The sequence below is a fragment of the Anguilla anguilla genome, chromosome 11 (assembly GCF_013347855.1).
Source record: "Anguilla anguilla isolate fAngAng1 chromosome 11, fAngAng1.pri, whole genome shotgun sequence".
NCBI lineage: Eukaryota > Metazoa > Chordata > Actinopteri > Anguilliformes > Anguillidae > Anguilla > Anguilla anguilla.
Genome location: NC_049211.1, coordinates 41,880,643 through 41,902,948, shown reverse-complemented (window position 1 = coordinate 41,902,948; position 22,306 = coordinate 41,880,643). Strand labels below are relative to the sequence as shown.

The 22,306-nt window shown below is 47.2% G+C and overlaps 1 protein-coding gene across 7 annotated transcripts in view; it reads left to right on the top strand.

Moving 5' to 3' along the window:
- The window catches only part of tead3a (TEA domain family member 3 a), a 71,291-nt gene that overhangs the window by 12,814 nt on the left and 36,171 nt on the right, over positions 1-22,306 (top strand). For all 7 annotated transcript variants that reach the window (XM_035382569.1, XM_035382568.1, XM_035382570.1 and 4 more), the window contains exon 3: positions 13,288-13,540. In XM_035382569.1, coding sequence (XP_035238460.1) covers positions 13,417-13,540 — 124 coding nt within the window. In that variant the 5' untranslated portion in view covers positions 13,288-13,416. The remainder of the gene's footprint in view (positions 1-13,287; positions 13,541-22,306) is intronic.

The following is a 22,306-nucleotide window of genomic DNA, read 5'->3' as shown; positions in this document are numbered from 1 at the left end:
TTATTTTTCTTTCTCTCTTCCACTTGCCTCTCCCCCTCCGCCTGTGTGCAGCTGTCTGGCCCTCCCCTCGTTCTCTGTCTCTCTCTCTCTCTTTCTCTCTCAGCTTTGATTGTTTCCTGAGTGGGCTGCCAGAACGGAAGTAGGAGGAAGTTATTGGAAGAGTTGGACAGGATTTATTAGAGCCAAATGCAGACCGAGGGGGGAAGGGTGGGGTTTGGGGACTGGGGTGGGGGGGGGCTCTGCTGTCCCGGCAGGAGGGTTTCGGGTCGCTCCCGCAGACTCGGCGCCCGTCCAGAGCGAACGGTTCGCCGGGCGTCCCGGGCTCCCCGGGCTCCCCGCAGAACGGAGAGGGTGAAGTGGGTGGGACTGCAGGGCTCCAGCGGTTAGACAGAGGGAGGCACGGAAATGACAGCGGCGAGAGGCTGGGGGCGGTTTGCTGCTGATAAGGAGCCAGTTGCGCAGGCTTCGGTCTGGCTGGCCTTGAGGTGTGTCTGCTGGAGGTTCTTCAGCATGGAGACCGGTTCTGCAGGTCCTGTGTGTGTGTGTGTGTGTGCGCGTGCACGTGTGTGTGTGCGCATGTGTGTGTGCGTGCGCATGGCTGCATGTGTGTGTCTGGGCCACTGATTTTAACAAAGATTGCGGGTCACGGCCACTGTGAAAAGGGGATGAGGGATGGCCTGCTTTCCCTCCCCTGTAGTATCTCAACGTGTGCCACATGCATCTTGGCGTAACATCTGACAAATAACTGCCTTTCAGTTACACGCAGCCCTAGTTCGAAAATATTGCTCAATGTCCGCGTAGTATAATGGGGAAGGAGCTGGTCTTGCTACGTGAAGGTCACGGGTTCAAGTCCCAGGTTGTGTGCCGTCATTGTACCCATGAGCAAGGTACTTAACCTGCATTGCTCCAGTATATATCCAGCTGTATAAATGGATGCAAGGTAAATGCTATGTAAAAAGGTGTGTAAGTCACTCTGGATAAGAACGCCTGCTAAATGCTTGTAAAGAAATGCCTGTAATGTCCAGTAGCTGGTCCCATGCACTTCTGCATGTGTCCATATATTTCAAAGCACAGTTTGACACACAGTGCCTTCATCTTTATTCCTGTAACTCATCAAAAAGTTCAGCAAATGTTTTGCAATTACATAACGATGCAGTAACAGTATTTTTATGCATTTCCTGCTTTCCGTGAGGCGTCTGCCTCAGGCGATGGTGGGAGTGCATTGTGGGTGTACGGACCAGGTGGGAGGGGTTCTGCAGATCCAGTTCTGTCAGTCACCCCGTTGGAAACTCCCTCCTGTGCTGTCACAGCAACCAGCTCCTCTGGCCTGGGCCGAGAACGTCTTCCTTATCTGTAATCTGATCTCTGTGAGCAGCTGCTCCTCCAGTCAGGGTCCTGTTCCTCTTTGTCAAGGGCTGTGTGCATGCGTGTGTTTGTATGTGTGTGCGAGTGTGTGTGTGTGTGTGTGTGTGCGAGTGTGTGTGTGGGTGTGTGCGAGTGTGTGTGTGGGTGTGTGCGTGTGTGTGTGTGCGTGCGTGTGTGTGTGTGTGTGTGTTTGCGAGTGTGTGTGTGTGTGTGTGTATGTGTGTGTATGTGTGTGTGCAAGTGTGTGTGTGGGTGTGTGCGTGTTTGCGTGTGTGCAAGTGAGTGTCTGTCTGTCTGTGTGTGTGTGTGTGTGTGTGTGTGTGAGTGTCTGTATGGGTGTCTTATCTATTGGGGGGGGGGGGGCTAGCTCCAGGGAATAGCTGCAGGAAGACTCACACAGACAAGTGATACAGCTGCACCAACAGTCCACTATAATAAGGAGGGTGCCAGCACTTTTTGGACTCTCCCTCCCTCCCTCTCTCTCTCCCTCCCTATCCTCCCCCTTGTCTCTGTCTCTTTATATCATGTGCTTAATATTATTTTTAAAAGCATGATGCGCAGTCTTACTTTTGCTCCCTCAGGGTATTGCATATGGCTCCCTCCCTATGTCTCTGGATTGGGGGGGGGGGGGGGGGGGGCAGTAATGAAATTTCACTCCTGGGGGGGGGTTAGACAATGGGGCAGTGGTAGTCTGCACTCACGGTTCTCTCGCTGTTTCCAGCCACTTAATCTGCTTTAATTAATTTCTGCCGATGCAGCCTGGTCTGAGGAGCCCGCGAGGGCCTTGGTTTTTTTTTTTTTTTTTGCGGGACTTGAGTCACCCCGTTCGGAGGGAAGAACAATTGCGACCATTTGTCAGCTGTTCACACTTGTTGGGGATAACATATGGCGCGCTCTGCGAATAGCAAACAGAAAAGGCGCATGGCTAGATGGGGGGAAAAAGTCCTGTGATTTGTGAAAGAAAGCCCATTAGCTCAAAAGGTGTTATTCATTTCCCCACCTATCTCCTCTTCCTGTTACAGCTTTTTTGGGAGTGACAGGTTTTATTGTAATGAAGAACTGAAGTGAATGCTCTGCAAATACCCTTTTTATGATATGTAGTTTAAAACTTTTTTTCTTTTTATATTGTTGAGTGTTTTCTGTGCCTTCTCAGTTATTCATTTCAACCTCAGATCAAATTTAAATATACAAATGTGAAATGTGTAAAATTGTTTTTGGGATTACCAAATGTAAGTTTTAAGCCTTGCTTTTCTTTGTCTTCTGTCTCATTAGTGATAACATTGTGCTTGAAGAGATGGAAAGCGTCCAAGTTAGCTAAACAAAAGCCTTATTAATATACAGGAACTCTATCAGTGCCTTATTAAGTATACAGGAACTCGATCAGTTCCTCATGTTTTCATTTCTAAAACACTGAAGTAAAGAAACACATTTGGATGCTTGATTTGAAACTTGAAACCATTTGAAAAATAATATTTTTGATTCATTGTGCTTGCGTGCGTGCGCGTCTGTGTGTCCCTGTGTGGGCGTGTTTGTGTGCACGTGCACGTGCACGTGCGTGTGTGCGTGCGTGCGTGCGTGCGTGCGTGTGTGCGTGCGTGTGTGTGCATACGATTTCTTTCAAAGGCCTGAAGGCTGCTGGTTGAGTAGTCCTGCCTGGAGGCTTCTGCATGAGAGAGATGATTGCATTCCCACAGTATTCTGTGTGGGCTGTTGTGCTGAAAAGCCGTTGTCCAATGGGCTCGTGTATCAGAAAACATACAACTGGTCACTCAAATGATACGACTGGTCACTCAGAATGGCAATAAAAAGGTGTCCGTGGGCTGCCTGAAATAGAAGTGAAATGATTTGTTGAACCCCTTTTCCACACCTGCCAATGTCCTGGGTGTAATCTGAACAAATTTTACAAGGTTAGCTGAGCTCCTGAATAATAACTTATATTTTCGAATGTGTTGAGTGTACATGCGTGCGTGAGGTGTCAGGTGACACTTAAGACTTCGTAGATCATGCCTGGATTGGTGGTTGCGCAATATAGAGACTTGCCCTCCCGATTCCCTCCGGTGACTCTGCTGATGGAAGCACCTGACTTTGGGATTAGTGACGAGATTAATCATAAAGCCTTTTATCAATTGCTCGATTTCTCTCGTGCGTGATATTTTTGGCTTTGTTCAGAGGTTGTGTGGGACCAGGGAGTGGAGCGTTTTTAACAGGTGGACACGGAGTAATAGAAGGTCATGCGCTGAACCACACTAGCCTTCTATTGGCAGATAAGTTCTGCTTCCAGTGTACGATTGTGACTTTCTCACTCTCTGCTCCTGACTGTAAACCTCTGTGGGCTTTTGCCTGGGACTCTTTCACGCTGCTGAGCAGGGGCTCGGCATGTTCAGGTGTCTGTATGGCTTTCCTGCAGATCAGTATATTGCCTCTCTTGACAGTGATAATGCACCACAGAAACTGAGCTGTGTCCCGATTTAAATGTTGTATTGTATCAAAGTATATAGTGTACCTGTCCATGAGAGGGAAATCTTTCATTCCCAGCATGACATGTGAACAAGGTGTGATTTAGGGAGGCTGAATGGATGTGACACCTCTTCACGTTTTTGGGTTGTCGTTATGGCGACCGCCATCCCATTATTCCTCCCCTCAGCAAAAGCAGAGGCGATACTGACCTGGGGTGCAAGCAGTGTCTCTGAGGTGGAACCCCCTCTTTAAGACAGCGCAAAGGGCCAAAGGGCCAAAGGGCTAAAGGGCCAACGGGCTAAAGGGCTAAAGGGCTAGGTCTCCCGGGCATGCCTTGCACACCCACCCTCTCTCTCCCTCCTTCTCACTGATCCACCCTCTCTATCCCTCCGGTTCACTGATCCACCCTCTCTATCCCTCCTGCTCACTGATCCACCCTCTCTATCCCTCTCTCTCCCTCCTGCTCACTGATCCACCCTCTCTCTCCCTCCTGCTCACTGATCCACCCTCTCTATCCCTCCTGCTCACTGATCCACCCTCTCTATCCCTCCTGCTCACTGATCCACCCTCTCTATCCCTCCGGTTCACTGATCCACCCTCTCTCTCCCTCCTGCTCACTGATTTCCCTCTCTCTCCCTCTCTCTCCCTCCTGCTCACTGATCCACCCTCTCTCTCCCTCCTGCTCACTGATCCACCCTCTCTCTCCCTCCTGCTCACTGATCCACCCTCTCTATCCCTCCGGTTCACTGATCCACCCTCTCTATCCCTCCGGTTCACTGATCCACCCTCTCTATCCCTCCTGCTCACTGATCCACCCTCTCTATCCCTCCGGTTCACTGATCCACCCTCTCTATCCCTCTCTCTCCCTCCTTCTCACTGATCCACCCTCTCCCTCTCTCTCTCTCTCCCTCCTGCTCACTGATCCACCCTCTCCCTCTCTCTCCCTCCGGTTCACTGATCCACTCTCTCCCTCTCTCTCCCTCCTGCTCACTGATCCACCCTCTCTCTCTCTCTCTCCCTCCTGCTCACTGATCTACCCTCTCTCTCTCTCTCCCTCCTGCTCACTGATCCTCTCTCTCTCTCTCTCCCTCCTGCTCACTGATCTACCCTCTCTCTCTCTCTCCCTCCTGCTCACTGATCTACCCTCTCTGTCCCTCTCTCTCACTCCTGCTCACTGATCTACCCTCTCTCTCCCTCTCTCTCTCTCTCTCTCCCTCCTGCTCACTGATCCACCCTCTCTCTCCTTCTGGCTTGTGGATCCTGTGGCCCTGGCCCTCTCAGCCCTGAGCCATAGGTTGCTGTCTGTGTCGTCCCCAAGGCCAAATCTCATTCCCTGTTTTTCCTGTAGGCTGGTATCGGTAGCAAAATGTGAAAAAAACTGACATCACCACCAGAAACCTTCTCAGCTTTTCTTCATATACCCAGCTGACTGACCCTCAACTCGCTGCAGCCATAAAATCTGATGATTTAGCGTGTCTTGATGAAAAGAAGCCACTTTTCCATTTGGGAGGTGGTTATGTCTATGAGATGGAAACACCCGATACCGCAATTCATTCAATTTTGTGAAGATTTACGGCATCCATCCCTGAGTGCTGGTACAGACTGCTGTGTATGCCTCTCTGGCCACTACTCTGGTAAGCTAATATTTAAACAAGTAGAGAGCTGGCAGGCTGCTCCAGGTAATCTGCGCTTTGCTTCGTTTTCATCTGTTTTTCTGAGGAGAAAAATATTTTTACAAGAAATTTTGTGAGCTCTTTAATGACGCTGTGAAGATGACTGAAAAATAAAAATGTGAGTATATAGGTACAAATGCAAACTCTGGCCATCAGACAGTTGAGTTGAAAGTGTGATACACAATTATATTCCTCATTTGTTTTTAGCTGCGACCGCAGCTCTATAGTTCTGTCTGTCGGTTGGCCCACAGAAGTGTCCCACCCCGTAGCGGCCACAGTTTTTGGCCGATTGACTGAGAGGGGGGCGTGGCGATGGGCATGGCCTATCACAAAAAGGCGCATAACTCCCGATTGGATTCACAAATTTGCACAAGATTTCGTTGGTTGGTCATGAGCCAAAGAAGAGGTCACGTGTTTGTGTGAGGGTGTGTGCGTGGATGCATGCACACATGGATGCATGCGCGTGTGCGGTCGCAGCTATTGCGGATTCACACTTGTTTTGGTGTTGCTCTCTGTATTAAGGACTGAATAGGTGTATCATGTTGTGTATCACACCTTACGCCCAGTTTATAGTCACACTTGCTTGATGCGTTCTACCTGCCTCACAGGGCTTTCTGAGAGAATATGCTTCCCAGAATCCTTCAGACACAGACCCTGTGTGCCATTGTCTCTTTTGTGGCAGCAGTTCTACCCATGGTTAGTCTCTACTTGCCCATGGTTTGTCTCCACTTGCCTACGGTTAGTCTTCATTTGCCCATAGTTTGTCTCCACTTGCCCATAGTTTGTCTCCACTTGGCCGTGGTTAGTCTCTGAAACTTACCCTGTTTGTCGCTGAGTACATGGGTGACTGCTATGTCTCAGTGACAGGAGTAGAAAGCTGCTAATTGCATTTGGGATTTTGGATTTCCCCTCCCTAATTACCCTCTCCGTACAGAAAGACTTCTGCATGGATTTCCAAACTTTATAAAAATCACTATATCAGAATAGTCTCTCTTCACCCGCGCAGCAATGTAAAGTGAGCTCTCCTGTCACCCTCCCTTCCACTCTTCACTTCATTGCCCCAAAAATATGGCATATGCAACAGAGCATATGTGGGATCAGTTGTACAGTAGTATTGTGTCATTAATCAGCTCGACTTGCAGAGTCTTAAATGGTGCAGTGGACCTTTGTTGCATTCGTGGTTATTCCTAGGAAAAGTGGTGAGTAATGGCTGTTCTAGTCTTGGCAGTAAACCCGAGATTCGGGGGCGGGGAATGCCGGGATTCTGTGGTGTAAACAGACACTCAGGTTGTCAGCTCCAGTGTTGTTTGCCACGCCGTCCGTCTGCAAAATCCTCACTTTTACTCTCCCGCATTTTGTTTGGGTTCTTACCCGCATGGCAAAGGGTTTCCTCGTCGTGTTTGGTAAACACAGGCACCTCCTCCGGCACAGGGTCCCTGTCAGTGTTTCAACCCGGAGTTTCCCACAGAGGGGGATCTGTGCAGGGCTGTGGGATTGGTGCTTTGGGATCTGCCTGTGATAATGGCGGTGTCTAGGATACTTAACTCAGAAGGATCACTGATAACATAATCAGCTATGTTTCATGAGTAAAGTCTCAAGGACAAGCTCATACATTAAAAGGTTTCTACTTGTAATAACCAGCTGACTATGAGCCAGAGGATTCAATTCAAATGCCAATGTGATTCTTATTAAAAGGAATTCATTATGGATTACTGCCTACACTGCAAAATAAAAAATAAGTCTGTCTCAACAAGTATTTTAGTCTTACGTTTAGACTTAAAACCTTACCTCTATTACCTTTTTGCTACAGAAGACAAAAATATTGCCAATATCAGATTTTGCCAATGGGGTAAGAAATAAAAATAAAAAAAACAGTAACTTAAAACAAACTAATAATTTCTACTTTTCTACTATAAAACACTTGTTAGGACAGATTTTTTGCAGTGTATAATATGCGTTTTTGCAGTGTAATTTCGATGAATGGATAAATAGATAAGACAGTGTAATAAGAATGACGTGTAGTGGAACAGTTCAGCTGAGATTAATGGAAATTCTCCATGTCCTTCACCTCTGGGTCTGCGTGAACCGGTGATTTATTCTTTTCCTCCGCTTACGTGATGGAGCTCGTGGCTTGTTGGCGCATTTTTGAGGCACATAATAAAGTTTTCATTAGGGCAAGCGCCCATGTTGTGGAGTTTGGTGTTGTATGCTGTTTGTATATCCTGTTGTATAGTGATAGGCGTGAGCCACATTTCACATTAACATTCATACCAGTCTTATGAAGCATCACACCTGTAATAGAGGCTGTGCCAGGCAAAACGTACCTGGGGTTCTTTCGACCCGTTAAAAATGTTTCGGTTCCACATTTGAAAATATGCCAAATATTAACAAGTGGTGGGTCATGGCAAAATTTTGGGTTAATCTGCAAGCACTGCTGCTGTTCAAGCCCAAAGCCCCAACACAGATGTGATTCATAGCCTTGTTCAATGTGCAAAAGCCAGGTAGTTTCCCCTCATTTCGTGATTTAAAGCTCCAAGGTAGACCACTTGCTGCTGCTTAAGAGTGTCTGGACCTTCAAATGAAAAGGCTTTCATGCGCCTGCTTTTCAAGAGCTCTGTATGATATACCGTTTTAATAACCTGGCCATATACGTCTTTATTATTGATGTTTTCCATTTTGCGTAATTACTGGGATTGCGCAACAAAAGTATTTTTACATCAGAGGGTTTGTGTTCATAAAAAGGAGATGTGCTTTTTATATTGACGTAAAACTCCTTAAAAAGTCGTGAAAAGAAGCTCCCGGTTACAGTCGAGGCCGTAAGCGGCTGCTTTTGATGGTTTCATTGTCGGGCTCTTTTTTTAGCATAAGTGGGCGGCGCAGGCCGAAGGGGCCTGGGATAGCGAGGTGTCGAGCGGATCGCCTGCGCAGCGCGCAGATAAGCGTAGCCTGAGCGGTTGCCGTCGGCTGCAGACTGTAATGGATCGCTCGGCGCTCAACCTGCCCCCCTGCTCCAGCCCGGGCCGGGGGGTGGGCCTGTGGCGGGGGTGGGGTGGGCCGGTGGCGGGGCGGGGGTGGGGTGGGGTGGGGTGGTGGGTTCCGTCAAGTCGACACTGCGCAGTGTATTCTCCCGGGGGCCAGCCTTGTTTTCTGAGGCTGAGGTGGACGCCTAAATTGGACAAGCGGCCACCCCCGCCCCCTCCCCTTCATCACCGCCATGCCCCCTCCTCCTCCTCCTCCCCCTCCTCCTACATACGACTCTCCACTGGTCTTCTGTCCTTATTTGGGCAGAGACGTTCTGAAGCGGAGGGGAGGGGCGGGGGGCGGGGGGTGGGGTGGGGGGGGGTTGTGGGTGACAGGAGGGAGCTCCCAGAGGCCAGAGGAGAATCGGCACAGGCTCGCCTTGCCTTCTTAATAAGGGCATGTCTGGAATTTCAGCCTCTCTCTCTCTCTCTCGCTCTCTCTCTCTCTCTCGCTCGCTCTCGCTGCTTCTGTCTGTCTATCTCTCGCTCCCTCACTCCTCTCCCTCTCTGTCTCTCTCTCACTCACTGATTTCTCTGTCCTCTATCTCGCCCCCCTCTCTCTGTCCCTCTCTCCCTCCCCACCTCCCCCTCTCTCTCTCTCTCACTAACTATCCCTTTCACTCTCTTTCTCTTGAACCCCCCCCCCCCCCGTTCTCCAAGCTGCTGATTCATGGCAGGTCTGCTCCAGACAGACCCATTGCATTTATTTATCTTCATTAAGGTCCCTGGAACCGCAGCGTGAACCAACGCCCCCCTCCCCCTTCTCACACACACACACACCTCTGACCGTTTCTTTCTGAAAACCTCGTGGTCCCCCCCCCCCCCCTCCACACGGGCCACAGAAATGACCCCGCAGACATATCGCGCGCAGCTGGTGCAAGTCTGACTGACCGAACCGCCGGGGAGGAAGCTCGGCGCTTCTGCGAAACGCTCGACGAAAGCGGGAGTGTCTCGTGAGCGGTTGGACACGCCAGATGTGCCGTGTAACTTCAGATGGCCAAAGTGCACGAGAGAGCGGGTGCGTTTGTGTGAAAGTACGAAGCGTCCGACCCCCGCGTGTCACAGAACGAGTTAACTGGTTTATGGCTGCCGTGGGAGAAGCTTGGTGATAAGCGCTCTCGCGGTGCGCGCGCAGAAACGCCGTGTGCTCTGGAGCTGCGTCTCCAGGCCGCGTCTGGCCACGGACAGGGAGCGAGGCGTCCGGGAAGGGAGTACGGCGACGGCGCTGTCGAGTGTCGGGCCTGGCCTGTGGGGTCTCACACATGCCAGATAGGCAGCACTCCTCAAAATCTCCGCTGGTATTACCCTTGTGTTTTTCTGGGGTGTTTTTTTTTTTTTTTTAAGCATTCAGGACTCGAGGGAGCCTGGACTTTCCCCCTGTTAAGCTTGGTCCTCTTCCGCATTTTTGGTTTTGTTTGTGTGTTTTTTATTTTCATCAGGAGACATAGATCTGTGCAGTGTTACTGTATGGTACAGAATGCTTAGCTTCTGCCTTTAGCCACTTTCTTTTTTGCCGACTAACAATGTTGCTAAAATGCCAGCACTGAAATTCTCACTGACACCCTATTGACACTGACCGGCTCACTGACACCCCATTAACACTGACCAGCTCACTGACACCCCATTCACACTGACCGGCTCACTGACACCCCACTCACACTGACTGGCTCACTGACACCCCATTAACACTGACCGGCTCACTGACACCCCACTCACACTGACTGGCTCACTGACACCCCGCTCACACTGACTGGCTCACTGACACCCCATTCACACTGACCGGCTCACTAACACCCCATTCACACTGACCTGCCGACATAACAGTTTGAGTTATGAATTTATGACTCTCGATTGCAACTTGAACACAGGTTTACCTGATTTATTTTTGTGTTTCTTCTTTACTTTTATTGAAACATTTAATTTTTCAAGAAGAGTAAAGGTGGTTTCAGATCCAACAAGTACTTAAAAGTGACATTGGGAAGGATTTGCATTTGTTTAAGTGAGTTCTCCAGATTTCTCATGCAAACACATGCACACATGAGAGTACACTACCCCTTGTTGGAACTCCCTGTCTTCCAGTCCCAATTTTTCAGTAATGCCATAATATTTAACCGTTGTGACATTTTGCACATCTTTTTATGTAAATACTATCCGCCTTGCAAGATTAATCATGATTTTGTTTAATTCGTTTTTGCTTCTTGAACTGACTTTCCTATATAGGCAAAGAAATGATAAAATGAAGGTTTGATCTTACCAAATAAATTATCATGGACTCCATAAGTAGAATTGTATTTTAGCCTATATTCTCTGCTTGCTTTTGGCATGTTTCTGTTAAGTCATGGCTGACAAATTCACAGTTGGGGTTAGATTGTACTGCTGAATTTACTGTTGGGGTAACAGCGGGGAATTTTTCAGTTGTTTTTTATTTTTTGCTGGTGATGCCAAAGTCGCCCTCACACAGTAGACTTGGTTGTGTTTGCTTGTTGCGCCCTTTCTGGCCACTAAAATGATTTTGTTGAAGCACCATGGTCAGCTGATCCAGCTGGTCATCGTGACACATGCCCATTGTGTGCCTTGAGTGCGGTGTACATTCCCTGCACTGTTTGTACTGCACTGAAGCGGGGAACGTGCTTCTGTCAGAGAAATGCGACAGGGTTGCTGGGAACAAAATGGCGCCATTTTGGAACTATTCATTTTGAGTAGGGTGGTCAAGTCTTATCTGGAAAGGGGCTGCTGTAGGTTCAGTTTTCAGTTTTAGCCCAGCACTATGACACCTGATTCTGCTCATTGACTAATCGTGGACTTCAACCAAAACTTTGATGAGTAGAATCAGGTGCCTTAGTGCTGGGCCCAAACTAAAACCTACACCCACACCGGCCTTTGTGGATAAGACTGGACAACCCTCATTTAGAGACTCCATTCACATCAACTCAGAGGGTAGTAAAATGCCAGTTTCTTTTCTTTCCTATGTAGTAAATGCTGGTAAGAGGCAAAATGAGCATTGTTAAGGATGTAGGCAGGAGGTAGGGGTGAGTGGATGGTATTAAATTGTGTTTGTTGTCCTGGAGAATTCTTTGTATAACATGTCTGTACACCCTGGTTTTTGTTGCCTAGCACCTATTTACAGTCCATTTGGTACATTTCATGTAATAACTCTTCTAATTGGTCTTCCTCAGGCCAACTTAGCAAAATATGAAGGTATAAAACCCATCAAACTGTCGATCAGTTCAGAGATGAATCGGCTTAGGAAGTCTGCTCTGGGACTAACTGCACTGTTGTGTGGGCCTACATATTCTGTATATTCATCCAATCTATGTATTGCTTTACTGTGTTTTCTGTCGAAGTATCAAAGCCAAAAAGTATCTAAAAACTCTTCTAAAACTCGTAGTCAGCAGAATTTAATCTAGTCAGCTCTTCACCCTTTCTGATTTGCCAGACACCAGGATTTGTCTAATTGTGGTTTGTTACAATTTCCAATTAAATGTTTACTGAAAGACTTGACGAATGCCTTTTGTTGGAATGCCTTGGAGTAGCCAATGTTACTGAGTCTACTGTGGAAATTTTCCAGTTCACATTTGTGGTATTTACCCAGTGCATGTCCTTTTCTTCCTAGAATCAGCATAATGTATGCACCAATCTTTTAATAAGCATCCAAGAAACAATGAGTTTGTACTCTGGCCTTGCCAGCGGTGCCTTTCTGACGAGGAGAGGGCTTGAAAAACGCTTAAGATCCCTGCATTCTCCCAGCAGCGAGGACGCCGCATTGGGATGAAATTCCACGACCACAAGAATTCCCTGTGGTTTGGGTCTTATTAGGGAGCTCTTTAAACGCTCTGCTTTATGATATTTCGGATTCATTTGACAGATGGCGGCTCAGACCCATGATCGCTGCGGAAATTATAACAACAATTAGGGGGCGTGTTGTTTTTTCAAACGGAGAACACCAGCGACTGGATTATATATTTTTAAGACTACCCAGAATTGGAAATTGTATGCCATTAAACTGAACTGTTAATATTGTAATTCTGTCATTTTAAGTAGTGCTTGCCTGCGGGAAATGGTAGTTAGCAATTGTGATAGTTTAAAAGTTACCTTAGGTGAAACTTTGGTAAGTTCTTCACTGTGGGGCCCCTCTATATGTAGATGGGGGCCCGGTGCAGGTTTTTACAGGCGTTGGTGGTCTTCCTGAAACTGTGTGTTTAATTTATGAGCACCTTATGGTTCATGCATATGGTTGAGATTTATCCCAAGCGTGAGTGCTATTTATATCGACTCTTCCTGGGAAGGTTGTAAACTGTGGCTGATGTCCTCAATGTCTCCATACCTGAATCTGGTTTCACGTTCAGCATTGTGCAGTGTAGTCCAGTTGACCGTGACCTAGGAGATCCATTGCGTCATCCTGTTTTTGTTTCCTCTGAATCAGTTGGATGACGAGTTGAATTACGCGGTGTCATTCGGGCACTGGAGATGACCATGTCTTCCTGGGAGTGATTTACAGCTGGACTGGGGGATTCCAGTTTAAGGGATTTATCTGGCCACCTGTAACAATAGATCATGTGTCATCCCACATTGAATAGCAGTTTGTTTAGCTGAGGTTGATTGAAAGCTGAAGGCTCCAACAGCGGTTGCACAACATTTAGCCAAACATGTTGTACTCTAATGGACTGTGACGTTCCAATGCCAGGGTTGTCCGTTTTGGTATTGCAGAATGTCTTGTTGGATCCTCCTCAGGTGGTTGTGCCTCCAGTCTGAGTTTACTTTCTTCTTCCCAGCCGTCCTCATTCTGGGGCTCGTTGCCGGGCCCAGGGGTAGCCGCCATCATTGCGTCCAACGAGTGGAGTGCGAACGGCAGCCCGGAGGAGGGGCGGGACGATGGGCCCGATGGGCTGGACAAGACGGGCATGGACGGGGACGCTGAAGGGGTGTGGAGCCCCGATATCGAGCAGAGCTTCCAGGAGGCCCTGGCCATCTACCCCCCCTGCGGCCGGAGGAAGATCATCCTTTCCGACGAGGGAAAGATGTATGGTGAGTCGGCTCCCACACCTGCACCTCCTCCTCTGGTGACCAGACTCCTGGGTCCAGTGGATCCAAAATCCTGTCCTACGGGGTTTGATGGTGAACACGGATTGTGTTCAACCACAAGATTCTCAGCTCCTGTGGTCATTCATCCTCACTGTTTCTTAACTACAGGAGATTCCCATTGGCTAAAGATTCCAACACTCTGTTACACTTACCCAATCAACTAACTAAGGCACGAGTTTGAATAAAGATTGGAAACCCACAGGTATTTAATGTAATTTTAATTGGATGGATACATTTTTTTAAGTAATTGGACTATATTTATATATAATGTACATGTAAAAAAAATTTTCAATCTTTTTTTTATATAAATGAAGCTGGTTCCATTGCAGAATGACGTAAATGTCCATAATTTAAATGACCAGCACTTCATGTCTGGACTAAGCTCCCTTGAAGACGTTCCTAGACAAATATAGTTTGCGTATTGGGTGTCTTCAACAGGCCTGTTGTTCTTGATTTATAGATGCAGATCTTGGCTCTGGACACTGATGATGAAAGGCAATTAGTGTGTTTAGACCTTCAGATTAGTTTGATGGAATTAGGGAAGTGGGAATGAGAGGGAAGGAGTAATGATTTACTAAACAAAGTCAAAAATAACTGATTGCCTCAATAGAACGGACCTGTTTTGGTTATCTCGTGAGTGGGGTTGCAAATGGTCAGAGGTCATTTGCCAAGGCAGAACGGAAACTGGACAGCCAGTTGGACGCGGATGTTTATTGAGTTCTGCTGCTGCCTGAAAACCAACCAAGAAAAAGTCTAGAGATATCTCTTATGAATGCCTTTTTATCACTGGGCTGGTTACTGGCTGATTCAAAACTGGCTGGTAAAATTGTGACTCTCCATTGGCTCTTCAAACGTCTGTAATGTTGCTGACCTTTTGCAACCATAATTTTTTTCAAAGGTCCTGTTTACATGCATGTCTGATATAGCTGGTAATTTGTATTTCTGTATATATATATATTTGGTTATGTTTGTATTTGATTTTAATGTGCTGCCTATCCTATTTTGTGAGGCCTCATTTCTCCCAAGTTTCTGAGGCCTGTTCCATCCAACCGGATGACCCGCTCTACAGCAGGGTGTCTTGCGCCTGCTCCGTCTTTATCGTGGCATGTGATTTGTCAGTAGAATGTTGGTGATTGCAGACCTGATACCAGCAGAGCCTGACCCAGACTGTCTCTGGATATTGATTCAAATCGAATTTGGACAGATTCAATCCATATCTGGTTTCCTGTGCTTAGACCGCAATCGTCCAATGTGATGAGTATCAGATTTGTTGAGGGATTGGATATGCGTTATGTGGTGTAAACAGGGCTGAAGAGATCCTGTCACGGGGGTTGGATCTCTGATGACATATGTCAGCGTGGCTGTTTAGGCAGCAGACAGTGGCAGCTTTAACCATTGCATGGTCAGCAGCTCTGAATAGTTTCTTTTGCAAATGCCAGATAGCTTTGATGTAAGTGGTATGTGATCGTGAAAACAATTGAATCAGTGAAATTAGTGAAAATCCATAATATGTGGTAATTGGAAAAGACAAACTAGCAGTGATAAGTGGAATGACTTTATTAGATTACAAAATTATCAGTGAAAAGGAAAATAGCTTCAATGTATGACAAAGGAACATACATAAGTTTTTCCCAAATGAAGCCAAAAACCCACATCACCATGGGATATCCTAGTCATTGAGTCTTCTAACCACATCGCCTGTGGAAGACAAAATGCTAATTTAGATTTTCATTTGCATAGCATATATAGATTAAGTATTTGTGAGTGTCCATCCAACATTGTCATTGATTTTTGCTTCTTCCTGGTGTATATACACTTTTGACCTGAGACTTTGACAGCAATGCAATCATTCATATGTACAAATATGGTATGGTGCTCAACAGGTAGTTTTACATTTCCCCAGAATTAGTGCTTTAGATTTATCTTCTAGCCATGCAAAATCATAATATTACAATGATATTCTTATACAAACTTACCTTTCGGTGTTTGTCTGTGCGCGTGCTTGTCGAACCTGCAACCTCAGAATTACAAGCCCAGTTCCCTAACTGCTGTGCTGCCCTGCAGTCCCAGGCAAGCTGTACTGTCTGAAGCCAATGTGCCCCGTCGCACGCCCAAGTAGTTTTCCCAGTAGAAACGCTTAACAGACCCGAGAGAGAATTTTGGGCCTGTCTGCCGTTATTCTGGCCCACAGGGTTTGTTGTGTGGGTGACATTTTCCTGGGGGGCTGTTGGGAATCCCGTGTGATTTCCCGGTGCGGACACGCTATGTAATGCGCTTTCCCAGCATGCTATTTGGAGACCGGTCTCGGCGTAAACGTTAATGATTCATCGCTTGCCATCAATTGACACCTCTTCCTCTTGTCCGTTTCTGAGACGGAAATACACGCCGCGTGTCCCGTGAGACTGTGTCTGTCTCGGAGAAGACGGCCGGGAAGAGAGAAATATGCTTCCTTTTTTGTCATTTCTGCTAGCCGGCCAATCCGAAACATTCCTGGAACGTTCCGGAATGCCGTGGCGACTCTTCTGTAAGGTTGCAGCGATGTTATGGCACAGCTGCAGTGCAGGAAGAATGTTTCGCGTTAGCTCATTTTTGGCCGGAGTCCTTGCCCTCGTAGTTAAATAAATAATTGTACAGACATAAAAAGCGTTTAATTCCTCTATAGCTGTGATGGCTGAGGTTGTTTTGTCTCATTGCCTTGTTGTTTATGTGTTTGCAGGCTTAAACTACTCAAACAATGACACACGTCTGACCAACGCATTCATGTAAAGTACATTGTATGGTAACAACGTATGTGTAGCAGTGGTTGGTTGGCTGTCATGGGTTAACTGAATAAGTGTATGTAAACTGCTCGCTTGTGCTGAAAGCTGACAGTTTTCAAGCTGGGTTAGGGAACAGCAAAAGTACAATACATACAACCAAAAAATTGCTAGATAAACAGCAAAACAACATCGTGCTTGAACACACTATGTGTGCATTTTTTTATTTCATTAAATACATTTTGTGTGTAAGCATGAGGCTGTGTGTGCGTTTGAGTTTTTGTGTTTGTGTGTGTGTGTGTGTGTGCATTTGCATTTTTGCGTGTGTGCGTATGTGTGAGTCTGTGTGTGTGCATTTGAGTCTCCGTGTACATTTGAGTTTCCGTGTGTGCGTGAGTGTGTGTTTCTATATGAGTCTGTGTGTGCGTTTGTGTTTCAGCCTCTGTGAGTGTGAGTCTGTGTGTGAGTGAATCTGTGATTGTGTGTATGTGTGTGTGTGTGTGTTTGAGTCTCTGTGTGTGTGAGTCTGTTTGAGCGAGTCTGTGTGCATGTGTGTGTTTTTGTGTGTCTGTGTGAGCGAGTCTGTGTGTGTGTGAGTGTGTTTGAGTTTCTATGAGTGTGAGTCTGTGTGAGCGAGTCTGTGTGTGTGTGAGTCTGTGTAAGTGGGTGTGTGTGCGTGTGTGTGTGTGCGCGCGTGTGTGTCTGTGTGAGTGGGTGTGCGTGTCTGAGTCTGTGTGAGCTGGTCTGTGTGTGTGTGAGTGTGTGTGTGTGTGTTTGAGTGTGTGTGGTTGTGAGTGTGTCTGTGTGAGCGAGTCTGTGAGCGTGTGTGTGTGTGTGTCTGTGTGAGCGGGTTTGTGTGCGTGTGAGCAAGTCTGTGTGAGCGAGCGAGTGTGTGTGTGTGTGTTTGAGTCTGTGTGGTTGTGAGTGTGTCTGTGTGAGCGAGTCTGTGAGCGGGTCTGTGTGCGTGTGTGTGTGTGTGTTTGAGTGTGTGTGTGTGTGTGTGTGTGTGTGTGTGTGTGAGTCTGTGTGAGCGGGTGTGTGTGCGTGTGAGCAAGTCTGTGTGAGCGAGTGTGTATGTGTGTGTGTGTGTGTTTGAGTCTGTGTGGTTGTGAGTGTGTCTGTGTGAGCGAGTCTGTGTGCGTGTGTGTGTGTGTGTGAGCGGGTCTGTGCGTGTGTCTGTGTGTGTGTGTGTTTGAGTCTGTGTGGTTGTGAGCGAGTCTGTGTGCGTGTGTGTATATTTTGACCCTTTTCTCCTCTTGTAGAATAGGCCTTGGACGGAGGCCCACATTCCGATCATTTTTCCCGGGCTTGCGAGGGACAGGCACTCCGGCGTGGCTCGGGCCGAGCTCGGGCCTGCCGGCTGCCCTGCCGCAGGAAATATAATCCTGACGCGACAGAAAGGGAAGGTTTGTTTCAACGGCCAGGCATTTTCTCCTTTTGTGGAAGTGCGAGCCGGCAAGGCCACCCTCTCCTCACCTTCCCCGGTGGCTATCCCCTTTCAGTGCGCCCCCACGGAGAGACCCCCCTCCCCAGCACTGCCCCCCCCCCCCTCACCCCCTGTCAGTGTGCTGTCACAGCCCCTGCGCTGTGCTACCCAGCCACCACAGTGTGTCAGGCCTACAGGACACGACCACGGTCAGACGTTATTACGGTGGAACTGCTTAGCAGACACTCGGGCCCGGGGCCACTTCCTCTGTGTAGAATTTCACAAGATCCTATTTATTGGCCCTCCGCTGGAGAAGGTTCCAGAATGCGGCTGTGCCCTCCCGCCCTGGGGGTCGCGGCGGCGGCGGCGGCGTCGAGGCCCCGCTCAGAATTCAAACCCGCGACCCCTCTCTGCCCTGGGACGGCACGTCCGGTCGAGCGCTCGTTCGCCGTGCCGAGAGGAGCGTCCTGGCACGGGCCAGATTTAAACTGTGCCAGCGCGGGTCGGCAGTCCTGCCGGGTGAGGTAAGATCTTGCCAGTGGGACACCTGCAGGGGGTACTTGTGATGTCATCCCGGCTGTGCAAGCAGGCCCCTGGCACGGCAGCTGCAGATGAGCACGCTAGCCTTTACTCTTCCAAATGGACGGGGCAATTTTAAGCAATGAGATGGGGCTACAGTTCTAGTTGCCTGTTCCGAAAAGGAAGATGGTGGGGCTGAGACTAAATGAATGAAATGATGTATTCAGCTGGGTGGTTTATTGTCGCGGCTGATGCGGATGTTCTTTCCCAGAATGCAACAGCCTTCGATCGTCGCTGCTTGGAAACGCTGGCGCACTCGGTCCCGGGACCTTCAGCGCTGCAACACGCGTGCTGCTGGACTGCGTTCGGGGGTCCTGGTTGGCTCGGTGTCTCACCTGGCTCGCTTTCCGAGCCGGCGTACAGGTGTGACCTCCGTGAGGTGTCAATGAACACCCCCCCCCCCCCTCGCCTGGGGGATAGTCCACCGTCCGGCCAAGATACTTGGCTCCTCCATCAAGGTGGAGCAATGAAAATTCTTGGCTGCTTGCGAGACCTCTTCATTAATGGCAAAAACACACTCTACAGCAGAGAGGGTGCTGAAGGGCTCTTAATTAATTTGAAGGCATGCTGGGGTGTAATGAAAAGCAGGGGCCGCTGTAATAAAATCACCTCCTCTGCCCCCCCCCTCCTCCCCCCCCCACGCCCTCCGCAGAAATGATGCTGTTTAGGAAAAAAAAATCGGTTTGATGGCGTTTTATTTTTGGCCGCATCCCGAAACTGACTGCGCTAAAGAGCTTTGTGTGATGCTCACGTGTGAAGCCCTGCCAGGTAGTGTTGTTCAGAATGCCCCCAACCTGCAACTACTTTGCTTTAATGACAAATATTTGAACCGTCGAGGAGAAAAATCCTATTAGGAGCATTCATAAACCGGAGTTTATTCATGCTGTATCTGGAAGCAATGAGCTCGCCTACGTGGGGGCCATTTTCTGCGAGAAGAGTCTTTAACTTGGGAAACTGTTTTGCCGACCCCCCTCGTTTGAAAGTGTTCTGAGGCTACAGTGCGTTGAGGGGCTTTGATTTTCCTCACGTAGGGAAATCAATTAAAAAGTAACTAAATACAGGACGGTGAGGAAAAGATTTTACACGCGCATGACCTCACCCTCAGCTGCACTGGCTCTGCAGGAAGGGTTCTAGGTGTGGGCGTGCGGAGAGTTGAGGACTGTTTGAGTATTTTGGAGAAAGTATATTGTTTGAGACAGTACAGATAAGAAAAATGTTGCAGTGTTTTAGTACAACAGAGTTACACAGTGTTTTAGTTCAGCAGAGTTACACAGTGTTTTAGTACGGCAGAGTTACAGTGTTTTAGTGCAGCAGAGTTACAGTGTTTTAGTACAGCAGAGTTACACAGTGTTTTAGTGCAGCAGAGTTACAGTGTTTTTGTACAGCAGAGTTACACAGTGTTTTAGTACAGCAGAGTTGCAGTGTTTTAGTTCAGCAGAGTTACAGTGTTTTAGTGCAGCAGAGTTGCAGTGTTTTAGTACAGCAGAGTTACAGTGTTTTAGTGCAGCAGAGTTACAGTGTTTTAGTTCAGCAGAGTTACAGTGTTTTAGTTCAGCAGAGTTACAGTGTTTTAGTTCAGCAGAGTTACACAGTGTTTTAGTGCAGCAGAGTTACAGTATTTCAGTACAGCAGTTACACAGTGTTTTAGTGCAGCAGAGTTACACAGTGTTTTAGTGCAGCAGAGTTACACTGTGTTTTAGTACAGCAGAGTTACAGTATTTCAGTACAGCAGAGTTACACAGTGTTTTAGTACGGCAGAGTTACAGTGTTTTAGTGCAGCAGAGTTACAGTGTTTTAGTACAGCAGAGTTACACAGTGTTTTAGTTCAGCAGAGTTACACAGTGTTTTAGTACGGCAGAGTTACAGTGTTTTAGTGCAGCAGAGTTACAGTGTTTTAGTACAGCAGAGTTACACAGTGTTTTAGTGCAGCAGAGTTACAGTGTTTTTGTACAGCAGAGTTACACAGTGTTTTAGTACAGCAGAGTTGCAGTGTTTTAGTTCAGCAGAGTTACAGTGTTTTAGTGCAGCAGAGTTGCAGTGTTTTAGTACAGCAGAGTTACAGTGTTTTAGTGCAGCAGAGTTACAGTGTTTTAGTGCAGCAGAGTTACAGTGTTTTAGTTCAGCAGAGTTACACAGTGTTTTAGTGCAGCAGAGTTACAGTATTTCAGTACAGCAGTTACACAGTGTTTTAGTGCAGCAGAGTTACACAGTGTTTTAGTGCAGCAGAGTTACACAGTGTTTTAGTACAGCAGAGTTACAGTATTTCAGTACAGCAGAGTTACACAGTGTTTTAGTGCAGCAGAGTTACACAGTGTTTCAGTAGAGCAGAGTTACACAGTGTTTTAGTTCAGCAGAGTTACAGTGTTTTAGTTCAGCAGAGTTACAGTGTTTTAGTTCAGCAGAGTTACACAGTGTTTTAATACAGCAGAGTTGCACAGTGTTTTAGTACAGCAGAGTTACACAGTGTTTTAGTACAGCAGAGTTACAGTGTTTTAGTACAGCAGAGTTACAGTGTTTTAGTACAGCAGAGTTACAGTGTTTTAGTACAGCAGAGTTTCAGTGTTTTAGTGCAGCAGAGTTACACAGTGTTTTAGTACATCAGAGTTACAGTGTTTTAGTACAGCAGAGTTACAGTGTTTTAGTACAGCAGAGTTACAGTGTTTTAGTACAGCAGAGTTACAGTGTTTTAGTTCAGCAGAGTTACACAGTGTTTTAGGGCAGCAGAGTTACAGTGTTTTAGTTCAGCAGAGTTACAGTGTTTTAGTACAGCAGAGTTACAGTGTTTTAGTACAGCAGAGTTACAGTGTTTTAGTACAGCAGAGTTACACAGTGTTTTAGTGCAGCAGAGTTACAGTGCTTTAGTACAGCAGAGTTACAGTGCTTTAGTACAGCAGAGTTACAGTGTTTTAGTACAGGAGAATTACACAGTGTTTTAGTTCAGCAGAGTTAGTGTTTTAGTGCAGCAGAGTTACAGTGTTTTAGTACAGCAGAGTTACAGTGTTTTAGTACAGCAGAGTTACAGTGTTTTAGTACAGCAGAGTTACACAGTGTTTTAGTGCAGCAGAGTTACAGTGTTTTAGTTCAGCAGAGTTACAGTGCTTTAGTACAGCAGAGTTACAGTGTTTTAGTACAGCAGAGTTACAGTGTTTTAGTACAGCAGAGTTACACAGTGTTTTAGTTCAGCAGAGTTACAGTGTTTTAGTGCAGCAGAGTTACAGTGTTTTAGTTCAGCAGAGTTACAGTGTTTTAGTGCAGCAGAGTTGCAGTGTTTTAGTGCAGCAGAGTTACACAGTGTTTTAGTACAGCATAGTTGCACAGTGCTTTAGTTCAGCAGAGTTACACAGTGTTTTAGTACAGCAGAGTTACAGTGTTTTAGTACAGCAGAGTTACAGTGTTTTAATACAGCAGAGTTACACAGTGTTTTAGTACAGGAGAATTACACAGTGTTTTAGTTCAGCAGAGTTAGTGTTTTAGTGCAGCAGAGTTACAGTGTTTTAGTACAGCATAGTTGCACAGTGCTTTAGTTCAGCAGAGTTAGTGTTTTAGTGCAGCAGAGTTACAGTGCTTTAGTACAGCAGAGTTACACAGTGTTTTAGTTCAGCAGAGTTACAGTGTTTTAGTACAGCAGAGTTACAGTGTTTTAGTGCAGCAGAGTTACAGTGTTTTAGTACAGCAGAGTTACACAGTGCTTTAGTACAGCAGAGTTACAGTGTTTTAGTAGAGCAGAGTTACAGTGTTTTAGTTCAGCAGAGTTACAGTGTTTTAGTGCAGCAGAGTTACAGTGTTTTAGTACAGCAGAGTTACAGTGTTTTAGTACAGCAGCGAGCTGAGCATCGAGACTGAGTGGCACTCTGTGCTGTGTGTCGGGGGTGGGGAGGGGGGGTCCCAGTGCACATGGGCAGAAGAGTGGGGGGAGGAGAGGGAGAGAGAGAAGGAGGTCAGGCCACG